We start from the raw sequence: 25,454 nt of genomic DNA on the forward strand, positions 1-25,454 counted from the left end.
ACGGAACCAAGCGGCACCCAACGTCCTTTTGGCCCCTGTCGTTCTGTCTGGCATTTTACCAGACCAAAAAGTTCTGCATTCTGGACTTGTGCTGGAGCCTCTGGTGTAGATGTGAACAGAGCCTTAAATATACCATATGAAGAACCATAAATATACCTCTTCAGCTGTTTAAATAGGAGTATGAGACAACAGCTGCCAGGCATTTCGCATTGCTGATTTTCCAGGATTGGATGGCTTCCAGATGGCAGGGGACTATAAAGCTGACCCCATACATATCAGCTTGTCATCCAATCCGTTGGTAATTGGTAACTTGCAGTATCTGCCAGCAAATATTTGTTGTGCATGACCAGCTCCAGGCTGACCATTACGCACATATCCTTAGTGGAGGTCATTGGCGAGCCGTGAGCTGAGACACAACTAGCAATGGAACATTTTCATAGTGCGATGGTTAAAATAAGTATTATAATTAATGGAGGGCTAAATGGGTAGAGTACAGAATGACTATATGGAGCGTAATACGTATACGGGAAACCATTCTCAATATTAATATTGTTGTTCTTGCTTAAGAATTCATTAATTGTAACTGATGCCTCTTTTGTAATAGATCATGTTTGAAGCTAACCCGAAGAAGAAAACTAAGAGTATATACAAGGTTTGTATTTGTTTTCGATAAATATATGCATTTTATTATTTTACCTGCTTTCTTAAAAGAACCCTTGTAATTGTTATGCAGAGAACGTCGAATGAACGTCAGACATGTTTAAACCCTTTATAAACCTATCGACATAGCGTAATAATTCTGCCAGAAGCAGATTACTTGCAAATACACAACGTTCCCCTCATCATTGAGTAGTGATAAATTCCAATCATTTTCCAATTATGGCTTACCCACAGTTGTCAAGGATTAAATTAGAAATATCGCTTGCTTCTACACAAATTTAATTTATTAGGGGGGGAATAATATTGGCCGTTATACATATTTCAAAGAAAATGAATTTTGCTCAATTATATCAGTTTGATATGAATTATTAATAGAAAATCTTGCGGTTCATTTTGTGAGTTTTAATACCATATGTCATAGCGTAATGTGAGATAAACGATAAAAATACATTTATGTAACAACAGCTGCTATGGTTGGTTTGGGGGGGGTGGCTTTTTGCTGCACCGCTGATTTGCAGTGGTAGAGTAGCACGATTGATTATATCCACAACTAATAACTATAATTGCAGTAAAAGTACATTTTCCGATGGCAATCATTTTAAGTTGGATATTGCGATGACCTTGCTCAGAAGTACTTTTCATAACAGTTATGTTATAGTTATGTCATATAGTTTATACAATCCAATAAAAGACATCACTGTGTGCATTGTGTTTGTTTTATGACGGCTCTAATCTATTATTGAAGATTTTTACGTTCCATATCAAAAATAGCGTGTTACCATGTTAGCCAGAAAACTTTATGTGATGTTTAATGCTCTCGTATAAAAAAGACCAAAGTATTATAGAGGTGACACCTTTATTGGCCGACCGGAAAAAGTATATTTGCGAGCTTTCAGCACTCGCATTCTCCACGAAGGCGATATACTGAAATAAATATAGAAAAGATCCAGCTCGCCCACCAAGTCCAAGTATTGAAGAGAGAGCGAACACATGCTCACTTGACGAGATGTGAAGTTAAATGTGCTGTAGTAAAGGCCCCCTCACTCACGGCTTGGGGAAGTTTAAATCCTAAACTTCATTAGTGCACGTTAAAATATCCATCTGCAACCTCAACATGGCAGTTTCTGTTGGAGGTACATGCCCTTAGTCGTAGCGAGACTGGGAGCTAGCTGGCTTTTTCTACAGCCACCACACCTGAGGAATCTCCTTGTCAGAAGTGCCTTCTCATCACTATTAGAGACTGGACTTTCCTTTGCAACAGCAGAGAATGCACAACCTGTATGTGCATTCTATCATAGTACACATACCCAGCGCACAACAGAACTATAAAATCACTGACACTTTCTCCTGTACATCCTCCAATATGGGGTACATGATATGTTGTTGAAGGTGCCCTGATGTAATCTACATTGGATACAATCCAAGATGAATCTACACAGACAAGCAGTAAAGAAGAAGCTGGATACACCTGTGCGCAGTCATTTCTTTGGACCAGGACACAGTGAAAAATTTAAAAGTCTTAATACTCAAAGGTCATTTTGAGACCGACAGAGAGAACAAAGTCTGGAAATTCAAACTGATAACAATTTTCCGATCATTGAATCATGGATTACATTTAAAGCATACCTGAGTTTTCAACACGTTTTCTAAAATACACCAGGTTCTCCTTACCTGCGAATTTGCTGCTGTTTGCACCCTGTTTCACGTCTGTAAGTTCTGATTTTCAGGTGGTCTGCTCCATTTTTCTGTTGTCCTGCTGTTTGCAATCCACTATCAGGCAGGAGGCATGTAGCAAGACTAGCATTCTGCCAGTAGTTCACTGTGTTGTACTTACTTTCCCTTACTTCCAATGCTGCATTGCTCTGTCTCTGGTTCAATCAGCAGTGAAGCAGTATTTGAATACCCACCACCCTGCTTTCCCAGGACGATTCAGGCATTCAGAGATATTCTCTCCAAATGGTTAGTAAACCCAAAATAATGTGTTCACAGACACACATGCTGTAACAGCAGAAGAGGCAGAGATTGTGAGTATTGGAGATACAGTGTCTGCAGATCTGTCAGCCTGTGAGTACAGGGAGCAGCCTGTGAAGATAGCCCCTTACCCATGTCCTAGCATGTAGTAACTGCAGAAGATCAGTACTTAGCTGTAGGCAGTGGATTTTAGAGGTTATAGAATGGAGACCCCCCTTCCCCAGTGGCAGCCACTTTAAACGTGATTTACAGTGATAAAGCAACAACATTTTTAATGAAAGGATGTTGCAAGATTGATGAGACATACATAGGCTATAACATGAGCATAGGTTGTCTGAAAAGTTAGTACCTCTTTAACTCCTAGTTTAATGACCTATTACATGGACACTTTACAGCACCATGAGTGACTCCAGATCCTAAGTCATCACATTTTAACCCCCCATCTATACACAATCCTAACTTTTATTGCTCTGGCTTATCTCAATGATGTTTCACCACATATACAATATCTTGATGTAACTTTATCTCTCAGTGCTTCTTTAGTAATCTCTCTGACGAAGGGGAATGTGAGCTCCAAATGCTTGCAAATATAATTTTCTAATTAGTCAATAAAAGTATAACATCTATAATACTTTTGTCTTTTACATATAAGAATATTTAACATCACATAGATTGAAGATTTGTAAAATACAAAATATATGTTTTTAAGTTGTACACTTTGATAAAAAGACCGGGCTCTGAGTGTTCAGTCACAGTGTGAAAAACATTGCAATAATGGAAGATGGGCAAAGTAAACTACCGATTCTCAATTACCAACTCATTAAAATGATGTAATAACAGATGTGCAATTAACTCAGTGTATGATAGGAAAACTCAGCGGCTTGTTGCATCCTTATATATTACAGCAGTTGGGTATATTATTTCCTTATTATAGCAGCCATCCTATTTATGACAAGATGGCTATGATAAATGAAGCATCACAAACATCGAATGAAATTAAAATCAATAAGAAAAGTCTTCATCTATTTTTGTTATTACAGGAAAACCTTTGTCCAGAAACCTAAAATTTATGTTTATGTGGTGTTTGCGGGGCTTTCCCCTCCACCCATTAAATTTAACTAACGCACTGTGTGAAAAAAATAAATTAACATGTCACAGATTTTTTTCAGGAAGGGTATTGTTTCTTCTTAAGGAGAGTACCTAGTAGGTGAGCAAGGAGACTTATAAGGCCATTCATGTTCCTCTGGGAAATATGCAAATGGAAAGATGGAACAATACCTTTGCAGTGCCACCTATTGGAAGGCAACATTTCTGCAAGTCAGTCTTGAACTTTTTAAACAAGTCCTGTAATAGTGACTGGGAATTGTGAGTCAAAGTTAGAATAACCATACGCAGACAGCTGTTTCGGAATGATTGCCCCTCATCAGTTTGCAGTAGGTTTATGGCTTGCAGGCAGGATTGGAATAAAGGGTTCCCCTGGATTGGAAACATTGCAGTAATTAAATTGAGAATCACTATCCCAAACTGAGAACAAGAAAGACTATTATGGTTTCTATAAAGCCTGTAGATTTTTTTCAGCTACTCTTCTGCATGGCAAGATTGGCAAGCAACAATAGATACAACCTTTATAGTACCTGTAATGGCCGCCGCTTTCTATTTGTATTGAGCATACTGTTATAACGAAGAAACAGACATTCTCTTTAATGTGAAAGTTATAGGCTTCGTAAAGTGATAACATGTAATTTTCCAATATAAGGTTTTAACTTATTTTACAAGGCTGCAGAGATATTGCTTTACCTGTGGTCCCCCTGCCCCTCTCCGCCTTAGTTCTCAATGATATGTTTGGAATAATGACAATAAGTGGAAACGTTTGGGAAATTTTGAAAATTTTGCTCAGTCTCTGGAATCTGTCGCCTACTCTTAGCCATATAAACTAAGTTTATGACCTGAAAGTACCTGAACCGTGGAGTCCAGGGATGTAAGATTTATACTTACCTCCCCCGTTGTTCCCCCAGTGTCAGTGCTGGAAGCCTCCGCTGAATTCATTGAGCGCAACTGCTAAGTAGTCCACCCATTAGAAAATTAGAATGAATTAAAGGCTTAGTTTATAGGGCTAAAAGTAGGGTGCACATTCCCTTTAATACTGCTGTAAAAATGGTCCCAGGTATTGCAATGTGTACATTTACACCAATCACAGTGGTCCTCCACAGGTTTATATTGGTCACTAAATGCAGCCTTTCATCCTCAGACTAAGAACAGTCGTCCTCTCCGGACTAGTCAGATCTACGCCCAGGATGAAGGCGTGACGCACACACAGCTGTACACCAACCGCTTTGAGCTGATGAAAATGACAGCAGGAAAAAGGAACCCACCAATAAAACCCCTGTAAGGACAGCTTATGTGTGCAAGTGAAATTTAATTAATGACTGTCATTTCAACAAAATTTGCTTGGATCAATAGTACAAGTGAAGATAAGAAACTTTGAAATACATCTTAGAGAAAAATGTCTCTTTCTCCATTTATCAGCCACTTCTCCACTCCTCCTCTTACATTGATCACTCTCTGTTCATTGCTAAGATCCAGATTAAGAGTTGCAGAGACAAAATGGATTTTCCACTTATTGAGAGATCTGGTTCCAGCTACTGCCTATAAATGTGTATGGGGAGGTGAAGGAGGAGGGCAAGGAAGTAGCTGCAGAGTAAAGGGCCATTTACATGGAATGATTATCGTCCAAAATTCATTCAAATGACTGAAAATGCGCGATAGTCGTTATGTCACAGTCGTTTACTATTAGTTTACTTTTTGTTTGTCGCTCACTTTCAACCAGCATTAAAATCAGCAGTGGTTTGCTAACTTTTCGCTGCATGTAAACGATCCCCGCTCAGCGCTTCAAATAGAATGTGAAGTGCTGAGCAAAAAGTGAGCGTTAGTCAGCGGTGATCTGCCTGTCTAAACGCTCTGTACAAGAGCTAACAACTAGCGCTGACGTCACCCGCTTGTGCAGCTATTTAGCCGATAGTCAGCCCGTGAAAAAGGAGCATAAGGGAGAAGCAAGAGACGAAAAGAAGATGCCAAAGGCTCTAGTAGGTTTTGTACCTCACCCCGGTACTGGAATCACAGCTACATTGCCGAGTATCGCTGTGTAATGTCCTCCATGCTGCTGCTTTTGAGGGTGTGATACACAGAGAGTGAGGGGGGAACAGGATATTTTCTCTATATGTGCTGTATTTGGGAGACATCATAGCAGCTAGTTACAGCCCAGCAGCTCAGAGAGAACTAATAAATTAGGATTGAGGCGGCAGAGTGGGAAAATGTTATAATACAATATACAGGTCATAGAATGGCTAGAAATAGTGTTATTCCTCATGTACACACATGACAGCTTATTCTGAAAAGTCACCTGAAAGTGTAGGTACTCTTTAACCCTTTAAGGACATGGCCCTTTTTTTCCCCATTTTCCTTTTTTTCCTGCCCTGTTTTAAAGAATCGGAACTCCTTTATTTATCCATTGACATAGATGTCTGAGGGCTTGTTTTTTTGGGGTCGAGTTGTATTTTTCAATGGTGCTAATTAATGTACCATATGATGTACTAAAAAATGTTTCATTTTAAGTGGAGTAAAATGAAAAAAACTGAAATTCCGCCATCTTTCGGTGCATCTTGTTACTACGATGCAGAAATTGCAACAAAAATGACATAACTTTATTCTATGGGTCAGTACGATTATTACGATACCAAACGTATATAGTTTGGTTTTTTTTTTGCTGTATAACTTTTAGTTTTTTTTAAAAAGATATTTAATTTTTTGAAATTATTTTTTGTCTCCATCCTCTGCGCAGAATAACTTTTTTATTTTTACGTTGACATTTGTGCAAGAGCTCATTTTTTGCGTGATGTCCTGCAGGTTGTATTGGTACCACTTTGGAATACATACGAATTTTTTTTCTGACGACGTTCATCGTGCGGGGTAGATAATGCGTACGCGGCGATACCAAATATGTATTTTTGTTTTATTTAGATTCTTTTATTATAAATATTGCAAAAGGTTTTTTTTAGACTCATTACTTTTTTTTTGTAATAATTAGTAAAACTTTCTTGATCTTATTTTTAATTTTTTTTTAGTCCCCAGAGGGGACTGTTCGCTCCTGCAATTGGGCAGGCAGTCTACGAAACCACCCCACAGGGATGGTTTGATAGGCATTCCACTAAGACAGCCCTGGGGCCTTTCAGAAAGGCCTGGACTGCCATAACACCTGCATGGCTCCCTGCGATTTTTTTGCTGGGGGGACGTGCGAGACCCCCGAATAGAGTTCGAGGGATTTAAATGCCGCTGTCAGAAATGACAGCGGCATTTAAAACGTTAGCAGCTCCAATCAGGCACGCGATTTATCAGAGCTGTTGCCGCCAGGTGTCAGCTGTAGGAAACAGCCATCACCCACATTTATGGAGGGAGATCACACTGCAATCTCACTTCATACATACCCCGACGCTGCAGGACATAAATGTACTTCTTATAGCGGGAAGGGTTTAATGGTCTCGAAGAGCTCAATATTTATGTACTGTTTATTTATGAAGGGTGTTCTATAAATTGACTAAGCAGGTCTTGCATTCTTAAAGTATACCTTTTTTTAGTCCTGAATTCATGCTAATTAATTTGAAATTATACTTAGAGTAAGGTACTCAGTTTTACGGATAAAATGTGCATCTCCTATGCAGAACCATAAAATTAAATAATACATTTCTGATTACCTATACCTACCAATAGGTGGAGCTAGCTGCATACAGACCATTAGTGGCAACTGTAGGCAAAGGGAGAGTTCTCATTTAACTCTATGGCGATAAAGATACAAGAAGTACAGGAAGCTGCATTGTGAACTCTTGGAAACATAAATTTTTTAGCAGAAGTTTTGGAAGTTGTCAAAGATAGCGTGGTATAATATTTGTAATTTAATATATTTAGTTTAATATTTTCATATTTTACATGCTTCAGCTTGGGAATGAACCCATTTCAGAAAAATCCAAAGCATGCCTCTGTACTTGCCGAAAGGTAATTATCTGATTCATTTCTGTAGTATGTAAGATTGATGCTATTGTACTGTAATTCCATTTGTTTCTTGGATATGTCTTTAATTGCTCATCAATGGGGTAAAGTTTATGGTAATAAGTCTACTACAACTGTCACCTAACCCTATTGCCTTAAACCGTGTGATGTTTTAGTGATGCCATAGACCTCCGACTATCACATGGGAAAGAGGAGGATGCTGTGAATATATGATCTGTGTTCTCCCAGTATATATTTGTATGCAGCTCACTGCTATTAGCTAGCAGCCGTTAGATCACTATTATGTGTTGCCTGCATATAGAGAAATGTTGGGATAATACATATCATGCCATTTCAGCTTTCTGGAGCCTCAAAGCAATAATTAAGCGACCAAGAAAAGTTAAAAAAATAAAATAATTTAAAAAGTAAAACATAAATAGAAAAGTAAAAAAAGACTGTTAGAAAAGAAGAATTAGAGACCTCTACCTGACCCTACCTCTATACCACCAGGTCTTATTTTAGATGGGCATCAGGGACCCATGTAATGATGCATCCATATCATGCTAAATACATTAACACAAATTCACAAATTATATGTATTTTCTTTTTTTGTACTCAGGTAGTTTGTGCCCATTTCCAGATTCTATATGCCAGCTGAGGGTGGTATAAACACAAGAATTAATATTTTCTTGCGCATTATGGCAATTATCCTATTTCTGCCTATTTTCCCTTACAGGAAGCTGGTTGGGTTTGATGCCATATTAAAGTCCAATCTGTGGTATAAAAAAGTACTTTGTTACAGCATAAAAAATATTCTCCTAAAAAAGTTTAATTCTAAATAATAAATGGTACAATTTCTCGTCCGTATCATTGGGGGACACAGCAAGACCTTGGCTTTGGGGGTGTCACTGGCGCACAAGCCGGCCGCCCTGCAGCTGGATGCCTGCACCTGCGGTGACCCCCCCCCCCCCAAAGCCAAGGTTTTGCTGTGTCCCCCAATGAACGTGACGAGAAAGTGATTTTACGGTAAGTTATACCAAAAATCCTATTTTTCCTGTGGGTACGCGGGGATCTAAAGGCTTTGATGTTGAAAGGGCTAAAGGTGTTGTCCGAGATAATTTAAAAAAGAGAAAAGAGATTCTCCATGATAGAAAATAATAACACATCCTATTCTCACCTTTCGTGGGTCCCCATATCTCCCACACTGTCAATCCTGGGCCTGTGATGTACTGGTTACAGATTGGAGCAGCTTTTGTATTGGACGTCACGGGCTGCTGCAGCCAATCATAAACCTAAGTACTCAAGTACTGGGCTCTGTGATTGGCTGCAGAAGCTTGCGACATCCCATACACAGGCTTCCGACATCCTATACTCAGGTCAGACCACTGGCTGTAGCATGGGAGATGCGGGGACCCGGCAGAGGTGAATATAAGCTGGTCTATTATTTTCTATCATGGTGAACATGTTTTTTTAATGATTTCTGACCACCCCTTTAATGATGCTTTGGCATTTCTTGATATTCAGCTAGAGTGTGAATATGGTACATGTCTTTTTTGAGAGCTGGTACTCATTTTACTTTGGTGTCATACTGACAATATGAGCTAGGGATTTGGCATGTGTTGGGACTTTAAAAGTTTATTTCTCTTTCTCAATTAAGTTATTCTCTTTTGTCCTCTTGCTTCCAGTGGAATAAACTACGATAAACCTCTGCCACCTATTCAAGTGGCCTCTCTCCGTGCTGAGCGCATTGCCAAGGAAAAAAAGGTATTTTTCTTCTAGTTCTCTTTTCTTTTATTAGCATACATAAAGTGTACATCTGGAACAATTTATTTTGTATTATGAAGGGAACCTGTCATCACCGTTGAGCCCCATAAACTACATTATGGAGCTCAAAGCTGAGGGATTAGGGAGTCTGGGGGAGGTATGTTTTATCTCGACCGGGTTCTCTGTTCCTGTGCTGTGTCGCTGCAAACTTGGCACACGCACACAGTGTGAGTCTTTTCAGATAGCTATGCGCACGCTCTCCTATAGAGATGAATGGGAAAGAGCACGCACAGAGCCATCTGAAAAGAGTCGTGCTGTGTGCGCACATCAATTTTGCTAGGACAGAGCACAGAAATGAGGCACCCAGTGAGTATGAAACACATATCCCCTGAGAGGTTACCTTTAAAAGAGTGTCAGCATCCCAGCAGCTACTAAACGAGTAGCACAGCAGGGATGCTGACATGGGTGACAAGTTACCCATCTTTTCCCTGCTGCTCAGCCTACCTCAGAAGCCCTGAAATCAGCCTTTGAAAGCACTGTGCGCTGTATGGTAATGACTCTAGAGGTGTTTTCTGGCTGTACATTGTAGATAATGGGCCTGGGCTTTCTGCATTAAGTAATCGCCAACCCCACCCCCTGGCTTTTTATTGGCTGCTAGCGTCATAATGAATTTTCTGGTCTCATCTGCATTAGAGACTCTATTGCCGATGTGATCCAAAATTCCAGACAAAATCGTGCAGCATGCTGTATTATTTTGTCTGGTAGAGCCAGGTGAAGTAACTGAAACCCGAGTGACTCAATTATCGCCACTCGGTTTCATCAGGTGCTGTTCATGCCCACCATGTGCCAGATCCATCACTTCCATTGTTCGGCTCCTATGATGGAGCTAAACAATGGAATCAAAAGGCACAGATATAAACAGAACCATGTACCAAGATGTCTGGCGTGACATGTACCTTTTTTGTGTCTAACATGTCCAAGGGATGTAATCTGCCAGCCATCTGTAAACCGCAGGCTCCCATGTTAAAAAACAAACATATACCTACGATATATGTTTTATTACTGGATGGTTGTGATTAGAGATGAGCGAGCACACTCGGATAAAGCTGTTACTCGAGCAAGCATCGCTCTTCTCAAGTAACTGCTTACTGGTCCGAGCAGGCTCGGGGGGGCGGCAGGGATAAGTGGGGAGAGAGAGAGATCTCTCTCACTCCCACCCCCACCCCCCGCGCGCTACTCCCCGCTGTCCCCCTCCCCCCTCAGACCAGTAAGCAGTTACTCAAGAAGAGCGATGCTCGCTCGAGTAACTGCTTTATCCGAGCGTGCTTGCCCATCTCTAGTTGTGATGGATGCCCCTGTACTAATTTTTAATATCTTCTTTTTCACTTACTCTTTTCTGTATTTTAGTCTTATTAGGGGTAAAAGACCAAAAATAAATATATATATATATATAATTTTTTCTTTTCTTTTTTTAATTTCTAGTTGTTTATTTTAAAAATTAGTACATTTACACTAAAACAAAGTACAGGAATGGGCTCCTCATTCTGCTTAGGATGTTTTGATATATAATTGATATAGTCCTGGATTACAGGGCGCACGCATATAGCAACGACTTTGGTTGCTGCCGGCGGTGGGTCATTTTCCACTTTTCCACTGTAGCTGGGACATCCATAGGAGTCCCAGTTACAGGAGAAAACATCCATCTGTAGTCGCCGACCCGAGCTAATCAGGGTCTGCAAGGACCTTGCAGCTCTGCTGTGGCAAGAGGCAACCAGCGGTCACATCATTACAAAGTCAAATAGCGGAAGTAACACTTACGCTTTCTCTCTTCACTATATAGCACTCAATGTAGTCTGCAAAAGAGCAAGCAGAAGCTGTTAAAAACCACTTCTGCCTTCTCTTCCCTGGTCCTAGGCTGTGACTGACAGCTGAGGACCTGACCTACTCCTGCTAGATTGCAGGAGCTTTAATCCTGCACCATATTTTTACTATCGCTCAGCAATAATTTACTGTGCTTGGCTCTTAAGGGGTTAATCAGGTTGTTTCTAAAAATAAAACTTGGTAGAGAAATTCGTTAATCAATACATCTAATAAGTGATTATCAGCAGACACCACACCAGGTTGAGGGAGAGCCTATTTACGCACTCACAAAAGACATTTTTGCACCTCTGACGCCTGTATTGATTTTTAATCATTAGTTGTATTATGTAAATGCTGTTTAGGCATTAGTGGAGCAGCACCACAGGGCACAACAGCAGGCTGGTCCTCAGGCTCCACAGCAGCCACTGCAGAATGGGCAGCAGTCATCAACCCCAGCAGTCCAACCCATCCAGGCTCAGACTCAACAAGTGGTCCAGCAGCAGGTCGTTCAGCAGCCACAAGCCGTTGTTGCCAGTCCAGCTGTTACAAATGTCCCCACCACTGCAGTCCTGGTAAGTTGTAACTATAGCCATTTGTTGCTTTTCTGTTAGTTTTTTCCTATTTTGACCCAGATCTTCATGTTCTGCCAAGCAAATTGCACCCACTATACTACTTAATATAATTTATCTGAGAGACAGAATGTACCGCAGACAGTGGAAGTAAAACTGGAATAGAGAGTAATGTGCCGCCTTTATACATGAACGTAAATGTCTCTGACAATATCCAGGTAGTGCTTAAAAGCTGCTTCTTCAAGCTGGGTTATGTATCTGCAATGTCTAGTGCCCTCAGAAGTACCCATGCAATGTCCAAGAATTACCAACTTGGATTTATGCTTTCACCTGTAATTCAAGGCTAGTGTTATTCATTCAGACACTATTCTTTAAGCCCAAGTATTACAAACTAGTGTATCGGTCTCTGTGTAAGCTAACTGATCCAGTCTAATTTCATCTAATTATTTCTTCTTGTTTGTTAAAACCAGAAAATGATTTCACACCTATTATGACACTTTTCTCAAGAATTTGTCGAGTTTTCCAAGTCTGCATATTCTCTAATTGTATTTATGTTTGTACAGGCTGGAACCATTAAGACGGCAGTAACAGGAGCAAGTATACAAGCTGGTAAGATTCCCAAGGATATAGTCCAGTACTACTCTTTCACATAGCTGAGTCTTATAGGCACCAGTTAGAAGACGTCCTCTTCCCAACTCTACCATTGTCCCCTGCAAGCTTAGCCATAATTCTGTAGCTTCATCACTCTTTCCTGCCGGCTTTACACGCAAAGATAATCTTTCAAATGACTGGAAGATTTAACGATCTATTTGCATAAGGTTTTAATAGCCATTAACAATTTATCATCTTCATTTGCATATAAAAGTACCTCCAGGAGTTGTTTGCAGAGCCTAGCCTGTGTTTAACCCCTTCATGACACAGCCCTTTTTCTTTCCATTTTCGTCCCCCCCCCCCCCTTTTAAAAAATCGTAGCTCCTTTATTTATCCATCGACGTCGCTGTATGAGGGCTTGTTTTTTGTGGGACAAGTTGTATTTTTCAATGGTGCTATTTAATGTACCATATAATGCGCTATTTTTTGCATGACCATGTTTGAAGTAATGTGCAAATTTTGAGTGCATCAATGAATGAACGTATATATGAGATAGCTCTGTTACAATATCTCAGAGCGCTATCTGATAATTGAGATTGCCAACTTGCACTCTAGCACATTATCAGTATGTATGCAATAGACTTGTCATACAGTACGTAACAAAAACTGAGTGGATTACCAGATGGAGATTTGGATGTCGGACGTAATAGTCAGAGATTCATCAACTGATTGAGAGGTATAAGATATATGACAGAGTTCCCATCACATATAGGTGATGAACCACAAATGGTAATAGAACCTCTCATTAGACGTGGTGGTGCCATGTCATAACCCTCTCACTCTAATTATCTCAATACAGTGAGAATTTTGTATTTATGTCTGTGTTTGTGAAGTCTACTTCGCCGAAATTTTAATCAGAGAAATAAAAGTCCTATTTTAGTTTAGTTTTCTTCCCTTCAGTGATTTTTACGGATGCAGCGAAACCAAATATGCACTTTTGTTTTATTATTTAGATTTTTTTATTGTAAATATGGCAAAAGTTTTTTTTTAAACTTTTATTACTTTTTTTTCAACAATTAGTAAAAATTTTATTCTGATATTTATTTTTTTTTCAGTCCCCCTAGGTGACCACAACTAGCGATGCTTTTATCGCTCCTGCAGTATGATGTAATGCAATAGCAATAGCATATAGCATTACATCATACTGCAATCTGACAGGCAGACTATCAAGCCACCCCACGGGGGTGCCTTTCAGAAGGCCCATGGCTGCCATCACATCCGCACGTCTCCCTGTGATCTCATCGCGGGAGCCTACAGGACCCCCGAACAATGGTCTGGGGATTTAAATGCCACTGTCAGAATTGACAGCGGTATTTAAAGGGTTAACAGCCCCGATCAGAGCTGTTGCCACCAGGTGTCGGCTGTAATAAACAGCCTGCACCCGGGATGTATGATGAGAGATAGCCGCACGATCTCTCTCTTATACATACCTCGACCCCGCAGGACGTAACTGTATGTCCTATAGCCGGAAGAGGTTAAACACATGCCCAGCTGTGTAGACAGCCGCAGGCACATTCCATTGTTCTCCTCCAGGCTAGTGTAAATATGCCACTGGGAGAACAAAGTGCAGTCTATTGAAAGATAAATGTGTTTGCTTTCTCTTTCAGTTAAGTTATCCTTAAAATCATTGTTCCAACAAAAAGTGCAGGATGCCCGCGTTTGCATGTAACGATTATCACAAATTTTGGGCCGTTTGGACAAATTTTGAGCGATAATCGTTGTGTGTAAAAGGGCCTTTAGTGATCAGTTTGGTAAAGAGTTGTATATAAGGAGTCCTTTACAGTTACTACCTGTGAACACCGAGATAATTATGTACGTAACCCCTTTAGGCCTCCTGCACACGGACGGATTTGTATTGTGAAATCTGGAGCGGGATTCTGCTTCTGAATTCTGCAGCAAAGCCAGCCCATAGCATGCTATGAGAAAATGCGATTTCCTGCCCATGAGCAGAAATTAATTGGGATTTTCTGCTCGTGGGGGAGAAATTGCAGCAAGCTGCGATTTTGTACGGGCTACGCACGGCCGGCTTCCATTGAAATCAACAGAAGCCGTCTGTCCCACAGCCATTCTGCAATCATCATTGCAGAATGGTCGCAGGAGCTGCATCATCACCATAGCGACGGTGTGGCGTCCTCTGTACTGCGCATGTGCCGGTCAGCGCTCTAGCTGGCATATGCACAGTACAGAGGAGAAGACGGCAGAGAAGTAAGCTTGAGTCACTGTCCGGGCACTGGGGCTAACTCTGCTCCGTGTGCAGGCGGTCTTACTGACAAATAAATGTGTCCGTAATGCATGCATTATGAGTATCTGTAAACATCTGTAAACCATAGGCCTCTTGCACACGGGCGGAAAGTCCATGGCACGATTTCCCGCAGAATTTCCGCCCATGCCCGTTGCCATAGGATTGCATTAGATAATGCAATCCTATGCAAACACACGCGATTTGACCGCGTGAAAACCCGCACGGTAAACAAATCGCGGCATGTCCTATCTCTGTGCGAGCCTTGCAGAGGCCCGTACAGAAATGTCACCTCTGACACACTGGCTCTGCTCTGTGCATGTGCAGCTGTGCGCCAGCCGACACATAGCAGAGCTGAGGAGACGGCGGAGCAGGTGAGCCGCGGTGGTCACTGCAGGAGCACGGCTCGCATCCCGCTGCGAGAATTCTCGCAGCGGGATCCAACCCGGCCGTGTGCAGGTGGCCATAATAACAATTTTGCCTTTAAAGCTATTTGTCTTGTTTAGAAATCCCAGAGTTCCTTGTTCTGGAGGACCTGTCCTGTGCTGCATGAAAACTAAACACTCATGGGATCGTCAACTGATCGCTGTGGGTCTCACTAGAGGGAAACTTTGTTTTTAGCTTATAAGCCTTAACCTTTCTGCCTCTGTATCTCTTCTTTCTTTAATAAATGGTATCTTATTTACAGCTGCTGTCAGTGGAAATGTCATTGTAAATACTGTTGCGGGTGTCCCTTCTGCCACATTTCAACCTATCAATAAAAGACTGGCATCTCCTGTTATACCAGGAACACTTACTGTAAGTAAAAAGAAATGCTTCCAAAATAGACACTAGAGAAGCATAGAGTGCTTAGTTCTGGTTGTTCCCAAGTTGTATGAAATGTAAAGGGGTTATCTTGGCTATTAAAATTGATGGCCTATCCTTATGATAGGTCATGAATACCTGATTGGTGAGTAGTCCAACCCTTGGTACCATCGCTGATCAGCTATTTCAAGGGGCCATAAAACTTGTATGAGAGCTGCAGCCTCTTTAGTGTTTATATCAGTCCAGGACACGGGTCATAGTCGGAGGGCCATACGTTTCATAGGGCTATTCTGAGTATTCCAGTATTGTTTCATTCATGTGAATAGCTGCTATGAAAAGTACAGATTTCTGAATACGAACCAGACCGCAAACTGATAAAAACATTGAAGAAGCTGCAGTAGTTGCATGAGCCACATGACCCCATCAAACAACTGATCCGCGGGGTGCCTAGAGTTGAACTCTCACTGATCAGATATTGATTGCTCTTCCTAAGGGCAGACCACAAATTGTAAAAACTCAAATAGCCCCTTTAACTTATAATAGACATCTTTTCAAAAGCTTTAAACTATATCATAGTAGAAATAAACCGTGCTTCAGGTTGTAGGGCCATCACATCGGTCTCATTCGCGAAATGTGAAGCCATCGTCTAGCAATTCAGTTTTCCTTAAAACTAAGCTTTTAAATGTTGACTGTTCTAATTAAAATTCACTTCTTCTAGGCTTCTGGTGGGGCAGCACAGGTTGTCCATGCCCAGCAAAGAGCAGTAGCCACTTCAGCAACACCTGCAGAGATGGTCACCATAGCCACAAATCAGGGTGTACGGGCAGTAACGCCAGTGACTGGTGGAACTGTAGTGTGCAGCAGCATCACTCCTGTCCAGACACCGGCCCGGTCAATTGTCACTCAGGTGACAACAGGTACTGATTTCTTTTCTTTTTTGGTATGTTTTAATATTACATTGTTTTCTTTCTGCAATTTTACTGCTTTACGCAATGATATGTTCCTTTTTTTGTCCCATTTTTGTGTCCATTTCCTTTACAGCTACACCGGCTGGGGTTCAGCTTGCCAATAAAGCCATTACTCCAGCTCAGTTCCAGATTCTTCGTCAACAGCAGGCGGCCCAAGTACAGGTTCCCCAGATCCAATCTCAGGCACAGTCCCCAGGGCAAATAAAAGCTGTTGGCAAATTATCACAGGTAGGTTGGCTACAATTTTCTCCTTCTAGTAAGTCATCGTTCATTATTGAATATCCATGATATATTCTTTTATTGGAACAAGGAGCAACTACTGAAATTACAGAAGCAGAAAATGCAGCTTCCGCAACAAGCAACCCAGGCGGTATCTCAACAACAGCAGCAACCGCCTCCACAGGGAGCTGCACAGGCGGCACCAGCACAGAGTCAACAGCAACAACAGCCAACGCCACCGCAGCAACAGGCTCAGCAGCTCACTGCAGTCACTGCACCAAGAGCTGGGGCCGTACTCACAGGGGCTGTAACTAATCTGCATGTGGCTCGCCTGGTGGGTATCTGCCTTCAGTCATTAATCGATCGAGCTGCCATGTAATGTTGGTCATCTATGCATCACTGGTGCTGAATGTTATTTCTAACAGATAGTCAATGAGTGTTGGGGTTGTGATGAATATTAAGCTATCAGTTAAAAAATCCTTAATTGTTATAATTTCCTCTGACATTTAAGGAAGAATTATAATTTGTGTAAGGGTGAGTACCCTGCTTTATTAATTTCTGTCCAGAAATTCTAGTCTGTCTCCTACTCCTACAGGACGTCTGCCTGTCATCTGCCTTTCTTGACCGAATGTCGTCTTTAGAAAAAAATTAAAATACAACCAAAATACTGGAATTTATGAAACAGTTGCAATCAAGATTATCCAACCCCCAATTCAAATTAGGTTTACTTGTCAAATATATAAATTTTCAATTGTTTGCAAAGAAATAACAATCACACAAGAACAATTTAAATAACTCAACTCAACTAATATAACAAATGTTTTTTCTAAATACAGCAGAAAATGACACTTTTGATAAGCCTACAACTGCAGTCTCAGAAATATTCAACCCTCTGAATAGATTCCCTCATAAGAACACATTTGCAAATACGGTCTTATGTCAAGCACACCTGATGCAACTAATCAAGAGCTTCATTAGTTTCATTAGGTGTACTTGAGATAAAACATGTTAAATACTTTAAGTGGCTAGAGCTGTAATGACTGTAACTTTTGACAGCATGTTAAAAATATGGCTAAGTTTAGGAGAGTGGTCCAAAAAGTTCCCGAATACCCTTTTAACATTATTTTTTCAATTGATGACCAACAAATCATCAATAGATGATCAGCGGGGACCTACTGCTCAGATCGCCACCACGTCACCGTGGTTAGCGCAGGAAGTAGAATGTACTAATTGTAGAGCAGCGGCCTGGATTGGTACTGAAGAGCAGCTCCCATTGAAATTGGAGCTATGCCTGCAATACTAACCTGGGCCGCTGCAGTCAGCGCTTTCTGTTGCCTGCGCTGACCACAGTAACAGCGGCCCAGGGAATCCGCTGATTGGCAGGGAGGTCCGAACAATAATTTATTGATGACTGTTGGTCATCAATAGAAAAAAAATTAAAAAGTCCTGGACAACCCCTTTAAGAGAAGAGATCATTGCCTTGCAGAAATAAGGATACAAAAACAGCAAACGCTGAATGTTCCTAGAGACACAGTTGGAAGCATATTTCACAAGTTCAAAGCTAAAGGAAAACTGATTACACTACCTGGAGGTGTTAGAAGGAAGAAACTATCACTGGCTGCCATCAGGTACAGGAGGCAGGTGGTCAAAACCCTTTGAGTGACTGCAAAAGACCTGCGGCAAGACTTGGTGGCAGCAGGCACTGAGGTTTGCGTTTGCACAGTTAAGTGCATACTAAAAGCTGAAGATCTTCACACCTGAACACCAAGACATACACCTCTATTAACCCAAAATCACTAGAAAAAAATCTCCTCCAATTTGCTCATAACCATATAAATAAGCATCAGAAGTTTGGGGACTTTATTCTGTGTAGCGGTGAAACAAAACTGGAACTTTTTGGGCTATGGATCAGCGGTATGTCTGCAGGAGGAAGAATGAAGCATATGCTGAGAATAACACCCTGCCTACGGTGAAGCACGGTGGCTCAGTGATGCTCTGGTGCTAGAAACCTGCAGTGTGTGGAAGACAAAATGGATTCAATCAAGTATCATAACAAGCCTAGGAGAAAACATTATGCCTTCTGTGAGGTAGTTAAAGCTCAGGGTTCATTGGACTTTCCAAAACAACAATGATCCCAAGCATACCTCAAAGTCTTGGTTACTGAAGAAGTCCTGGAAGATTCCGGAGTGGCCGTCACAGTCTCCTGAACCCCAAAGAACCATAAAAAATCTTTGGTGAGATTTGAATAAGACTTTTAAAGCATACAAACCCAAGAATATTAGTGAAGTGGTAGTTATTGCCCGTGAAGAATAAGCTAAGATTCCATCAGGAGCACTGATAGAAGCTTCTCTCTGGCTATGCATCATGTTTGCAGCAGGTAATAACATTAAAGGAGTTCTCTAAGTACTAATGATCCCTGTCATGAAGGGGGTAAATAGTTCTGACACTGCAGTAGTCATTAAAAGTGGCATTTTGTGATGAATTTGGAGAAACCTTTTGTTATATTTTTTGTATTGAGTTATTTACTTTGTTCTTCTTGTTATTCTCTGAATATTCAGCCACATGGACAAATCTGCATCACACCCCGCATGTCAAATATGTGGATTATGATACAGATTTTAAAATGGCTAAATTCTGCCATACGAGACTGCCATTCTCATATATGCATGACATCCGCATGGTAGACATGATATTTTTGGTGTTGATTTCCATGTTAGAATATTCTGCTGCGTGTTGCAGAATATTCTGTGGTACGTGTGAAATCATTTACGACAGTCTCTAATGACCGAAACATATGACACTGAAAAATTATAAATTTCTACGGAAGGGTAAATTAAATTGAACTTACTTTTTCAGCTTCAGGCACAAGGGCAGATCCAGGCCCAGCCAGGACAAACCGCACAAGTGGCACTAGCAAAGCCTCCAGTGGTGTCTGCCGTTGTGTCATCCACAGGTGTAACTACGCTACCAGTCACAGTGGCAGGAATCAGTGTTGCGATTGGCCAACCCCAGAAAGCTCCCGGTATGCTAAGCAGTTATTACTTCTATCTGACACATCATAATAAAATGTGTGAATTTCCTGATATTTTTTTCTTATTGTTACTGCTTTTCAATGATCTTTTTAGAAGGGATTCATTAAAACCATAGGTACTAGAAATGAAGTAAGATTCTATTCACAGTAGTGTCATGACTTAGGCCCCCTGCACACGGGCGGAAATCCCGTGGCGGGATTTCCTGCAGAATTTCCACCTGTGCCCGCCTGTATAGGATTGCAGTGCAAAACGCAATCCTAGGCAGATGGCCGCGATGTCTTCGCGTAAAAATACACGCGGAAAAGAAATGGCTGCATGTTCTATTTCTGTGCGGGCCTCTGCGAGGCTCGCACAGAAATGTCACTCCAGACGCGCCGTCTCCGCTCTGCGCATGTGTCGGCTGGGCAGCAGCTGGCACATCACAGAAAGGAGGAGACGCGGAAGAAGGTGAGCCGCACTGCTCACTGCAGGGGCGTGGGTCAGGTCCTGCTGTGAGAATCCTCGCAGCGGGATCTGACCCGGCTGTCTGCAGGCGGCCTTATGCTATAGATGGGGCCATGACCAGTATGACAGATCAGTTTAACAGATGCCAATAAATGCTGGCAGATACATTCAGCTTGTGATGGGGTCTAACCGGTTTCTGTCTGCTATTTTTGAAAGCACTAATAGAGCTGCAGACAATTTATTTTTGTCATCAAAAACACAAGAAACACGAGAACCCTGACAGAGTGCGAATAGCATTAGATGATTATACCACGCTAACCAAACAGCAACCAATTCACACAGATCAGGCATAACATTAACTCCATATATTGTATAGGTCTCTCATACCCCTAAAACAGTTCTGACGCACCAAGGCATGGACTCCACAATACATCTTAATGTGTTCTGTGGCATCTGGCACCAAAATGTTAGCAGCAGATCCTATGTCATGTGAGTTGCGAGTTGGGACCTCCTTGAATCTGATTGTTTTTCTAGAATATCCCAGAGATGCTCAATCAGTAATGTGGAGGTTAAGTCTTCATCTTGAACTCTGTCATGTTCCTCACATCATTCCTGCACTATTTAAGCAGGATAATTCTCCCTGCTACGCTGCACATCTAGTCAAGCTGATAAAATCACTTTATACCAATCAGGAAGCCACCGTGAGAACACAGTATGGGCACACAGATTGGTTTGGGATTGGCAAAGGTGTCCGACAGGGCTGAATCCTCTCCCCCGTCTTGTTTAACCTATATGCGGAAGTGATCATGCGGAAAATGGACCTAGACTAAGTGGAAACCAGCGTGAGAATAGGTGGCAGAAACATCAACAATCTCTGTTATGCGGATGACACAACTCTGCTTGCAGAAACAGAAGCTGGTCTGAAGCAGCTGATATGGAAGATTAAAACTGAAAGTGAAAAAATGGCCCTTTACCTGAATTTAAAGAAGACTAAAATTATGACCACTGCAAAAAATGACCAAATTCAAACCAAAATTGACAACGAGGCCATAGAATGCATGTAAGACTTCATCTTCCTTCGTTCAGAAATTGACCAGGCTGGAGACTCTATGCCAGAGATAAAACGTGGGAAAGCATTGGGGTGAAGCTTGATGCTAAACATGGACAAAATCTGTAAAAGTAGGGATATCGGCATCACAACTAAATGCAGGATAGTCCATAGCCATGTATGGATGTGAAAGCTGGACTGCGAAAAAAGCCGACAGGAGGAGGATTGATTAGTTTGAGCTGTGGTGCTGGTGAAAGCTGATGTGTATGCCCTGGACAGCAAGAGTAACAAACAGAGAAGTCCTGAATGGTATAAGACCCGATATATCACTGGAGGGGCAGATGACCCGGCTCAGGATCACGTATTGTGGCCCTGTAATGCGAAAAGAGTCGCTAGAAAAATCTATAACGCTTGAACAGATTAGTGGCAAAAGTATACCCGGCCACCAAAGACACGATGGCTGATACTGTCAGAGCTGATACTGACATGGATATTACACAACAAAGAAGCAGTGCAAAGCCGAAAAACAGGAAGGGAGCTCATCCTAAGGCTTGCTGAGGGTTGTGGATGGCTAATAACAACAACATACTGCAGAAAGAGGCCACTGCCATTTATGGAAACCTGTTTCTATGATGGGGCGTACTTGGTCTGCAACAATGTTTATGTAGGTGGTACATATCAAAGTAACCCAAGGTTTCCCATCAGAACATTGCCCATTACACAGCCCCCACTGGTTTGCCTTTTTTCGATAGCGCATCTCTTTCCCAGGTTAGTTACACACATGCCCCTGCCATCCATATGATCTAGAAGAAAATTTATAAGATCGGGTCAACTTCTTGAATTGTTCCATGGGCCAGTTTTGATGCCCGTTGTAGGCACTTTTGGCAGTGGAGTTGGCATGATGCTCTGACAAGTCTACGCTATGCAGTCCTGTATGTGGCAAGTTGCAATGCACTTTGTGTTCTGATATCTTTCTGTTAGACTGGCTTCACACAAGTGTGTTACGGCCATCCCTATGATGTTCTGAGCTTTTCGATATTGCAGATGCCTAACTCGTGTGAAACTGGCCTTATACCCAGCAATTACATTTTCAGTAATTTTGTGCTACAGTAGCTCTTCTATGACATGGAAACTTTTATTCTCCACACATCATTGAGCTGTGGGTGCACATGACCCTGTAGGAGGTTGTCCGTCCTTGAACCACTTTTGGAAGGTACTAATCATTGCATACTGGGAACACTCCATAAGACCTGCCATTTGGAGATACTCTGACTCCGTCATCTAGCCATCACAATTTGTCCCTTGTCAAAGCCAGGCTGTATTTACATGGGCAATTTTCCTGGGCAAGTCTTGCACTTTGCATCTGTGAAATAACGATCTTTTCGATCGAGTTTCACATGCGATAGTGGATCGGAAGTGTTTTCCATTGATTTCAAAGTGAAACCTTACATGTACATCACACGGCATGCGAGCGCCTTGCTATGCATTAAAGGTCCCATTGAAATCAATGGATGATGTGTTCCGAGGAACGTGAAGAGATAGAGCATGCCACGAAAACATCACTCATATATATGACTCCATTCAAAAGAATGGGATTTATATTCTCGCGAGATGTGTGCGTCTCACAACGTATAAATCCCACGCGCGTTTCTCAGGCACGTGAAAGTGGCTTCACTCAGATCTTTACACTTCCCCATTTTTCCAGCTTCCAACACATCAACTTCACGTGTTGCCTAATACATCTCACCCCTTGACAGGTATCTATCTCTCAGTGTTATTCACTTAGCCTGTCAGTGGTTCTAATGTTATTGCTGATTGGTATATATAGTAATTGACTGAAGTGAAATTCCGATTTTTCGACAATCTTCTACCTACTTAAACCTAGCAGTGTATTAGTAATTTGCTCTGTAGGAAATAGCTTAATGATGATAAAACAGTAAGCAAGGTCATACCAAACGTAGAGCGGTGCTTTGATATTCGCTAAACATCTTAGAGGCCCTGACCTCCCAGCATTCGTCCTACAGGTGGACAGACGGTGGTTGCTCAGCCCTTGAATGTACAGCAGCTCCTCAAACTAAAGCAGCAACAACAAAAAGCCTTGCAGTCCGGGGCGTCTCCAGGACAGACCTCTGTGCAGCAGCAGAAAGTAAGAACATCTTCTGTTTTAGGTGAAAATGTATGATTTAAAAAAACAAAACTTAGGGCGCCCACCCACTGGCGATTTTTTTTTCTTTGCGTTTTGCGTTTTTTCTGCAGAGCAATTAGAATTGAATGTACTCCTGTCCACTGGCGTTTTGCGTTGCGTTGCGTTTTTTAACATAGGAACTGTCAGTTGCATATGTGTCCTTATTTTTCTCCTAATGCACCCATGAAAGTCAATGGAAATTAATGGAAAAGCCGCGAAAACGCCGCGAAAACGCGGGAAAAAACGCCGCGAAAAACGCTGCGAAAACGCGGCGTTTTTCACACACGAAAATCGCAAACGCCAGTGGGTGGGCGCCCTAAATTAGAACTATATATAAGTTGTCTCTCCATTAATATATGAAACGTTTTTTTTCATTTTGGGTGGAAAGCCTTTTAAATAAGGGATTTGATTGCTTTTTAAAGTATTATTGACAATAGTGTTTTGATTATATACTAAAAGGGATATTCCTATCACTTTCTGTTTTGTTGAGTTTCAACTGCTGAGAACCCCACGGGTCCCGAGATTGAGGATACCATGGCACTAATTAAAGGGGTTTTACCACTTAAAAAAATTAGCAACTGGGCATGGCATAAAATAACAAAAGAAGCAATACTCATCTTTCTTCAGCCCCCTGGGTAACAGCTGAGCAGCTCTGGCTCCTGGTATGTACGTCTAGAAGAAGTTAGGTGACCACTGCAGCCAACCAGACGCCACAGCATCACTGCCCATTCTCCTGGCATCAGAGCTCTCATCCTGGGTGCCATGATGCCAGGGGTTCAGGACGGTGATGCTGCAGTGGCCACCTGATGTTTTTTGTAAGTGGCAAAACCCACTTCCTCTGTGTTTACATGCATCACTTCTACAGAAAACCCAGCAACAGACTGTTACCTACTGCTTCCGGCACGCATAGAGCTGGTTTATCGGCCCACAGCTAGCAGCTCCTGTAACTTAACCGGCACCAACCTCCCTCTCACTGAGAGCCAGAGAAACCTACTGAAGCAGACAGACAGGAGCTTATAGCACTCTGAACTGCACATGAGCCATACAGCACAGTGCCTCCTCCCATCATGCACTGCTCACAGGATGTTGGAGGCTACGGACAGGGGAGGAAGTAGCTAATGCAGATAAGCTGTCAGATGAAGAAGAAATATTTTTCAGGCTGAGTGTCACATGACACATATAGAAAATGAATAAAGTGTGTAGATCAGGTATAGTGATGGCATTTTTAGCAATATGCCAACACGTTGTGTCATAGGAATAACCCTTTAACCCTTTGCAATCCAATTTTGGATTCAGGGTTTCCTAGGGGCTTTCTCTTTCAGCCATTATACAATACCATCTGCTGGCTAGAGCCAGTACTGCAGTATGGGACATGCTGGAGAGGCCTCCGACAACAGAGCGGCCAGTAATATACAGTAAGAATACCCTACTGGACGTCTTCCGACATCGGCGCTGTACAGCCTTCAATCAGAATGTCTTCAGACATCAGACAGTGGATTAGAAAGGGTTAATAAGTATTTGCTGAAAGTTGTCTATTATGTCTTTACAGACATTTCCGTAACATTGTGTTTTGCACATTTTAGCAGATAACACAACAAGTCACTGTCCAGGCTCAGCAACAACAACAGCAACAGAGCCAACAGCAGAAGTTGACCTACGCCACTCAGCCAGCCATTAAGACACAGTTTCTCGCTACTCCTATCACCCAGACTCAGAAGTCACCGGGTGCTCAACAAGTACAGGCACAGATTCAGGTACAGGGAGCAGGCATGAACCACAATTCATACATTCATATAATGACTTTTTCCCCATTTCATAATTGCTTGAGTGTATAAAAACATTGATACAGAAGTCTTTTCATCCATGACACTGTTTTATCAGTCAGTTATCCAATTACGTTTGAGCCTGTGAAAATCGAGGGACTGCGTGAAAAATGGCTGTAATTCTTAGCAGTCAATGACATATTTTGTTAAACCTGAAAGTCTACGCTTCCATCACTC

General features: G+C 41.8%; 1 protein-coding gene across 1 annotated transcript in view; it reads left to right on the forward strand.

Annotated features, from left to right (window-relative positions):
• Positions 1-25,454, forward strand: part of LOC136627920 (E1A-binding protein p400-like) — a 111,123-nt gene that overhangs the window by 79,605 nt on the left and 6,064 nt on the right. The window contains exons 39-51 of the mRNA XM_066603433.1: positions 605-652; positions 4,880-5,016; positions 7,621-7,677; positions 9,357-9,435; positions 11,658-11,867; positions 12,428-12,473; positions 15,443-15,552; positions 16,277-16,475; positions 16,600-16,754; positions 16,837-17,079; positions 19,602-19,767; positions 23,294-23,415; positions 25,038-25,208. Of these exons, the coding sequence (XP_066459530.1) occupies positions 605-652; positions 4,880-5,016; positions 7,621-7,677; positions 9,357-9,435; positions 11,658-11,867; positions 12,428-12,473; positions 15,443-15,552; positions 16,277-16,475; positions 16,600-16,754; positions 16,837-17,079; positions 19,602-19,767; positions 23,294-23,415; positions 25,038-25,208 (1,743 nt within the window). The remainder of the gene's footprint in view (positions 1-604; positions 653-4,879; positions 5,017-7,620; positions 7,678-9,356; positions 9,436-11,657; positions 11,868-12,427; positions 12,474-15,442; positions 15,553-16,276; positions 16,476-16,599; positions 16,755-16,836; positions 17,080-19,601; positions 19,768-23,293; positions 23,416-25,037; positions 25,209-25,454) is intronic.

The sequence above is a fragment of the Eleutherodactylus coqui genome, chromosome 5 (genome assembly GCF_035609145.1).
Source record: "Eleutherodactylus coqui strain aEleCoq1 chromosome 5, aEleCoq1.hap1, whole genome shotgun sequence".
Lineage (NCBI taxonomy): Eukaryota > Metazoa > Chordata > Amphibia > Anura > Eleutherodactylidae > Eleutherodactylus > Eleutherodactylus coqui.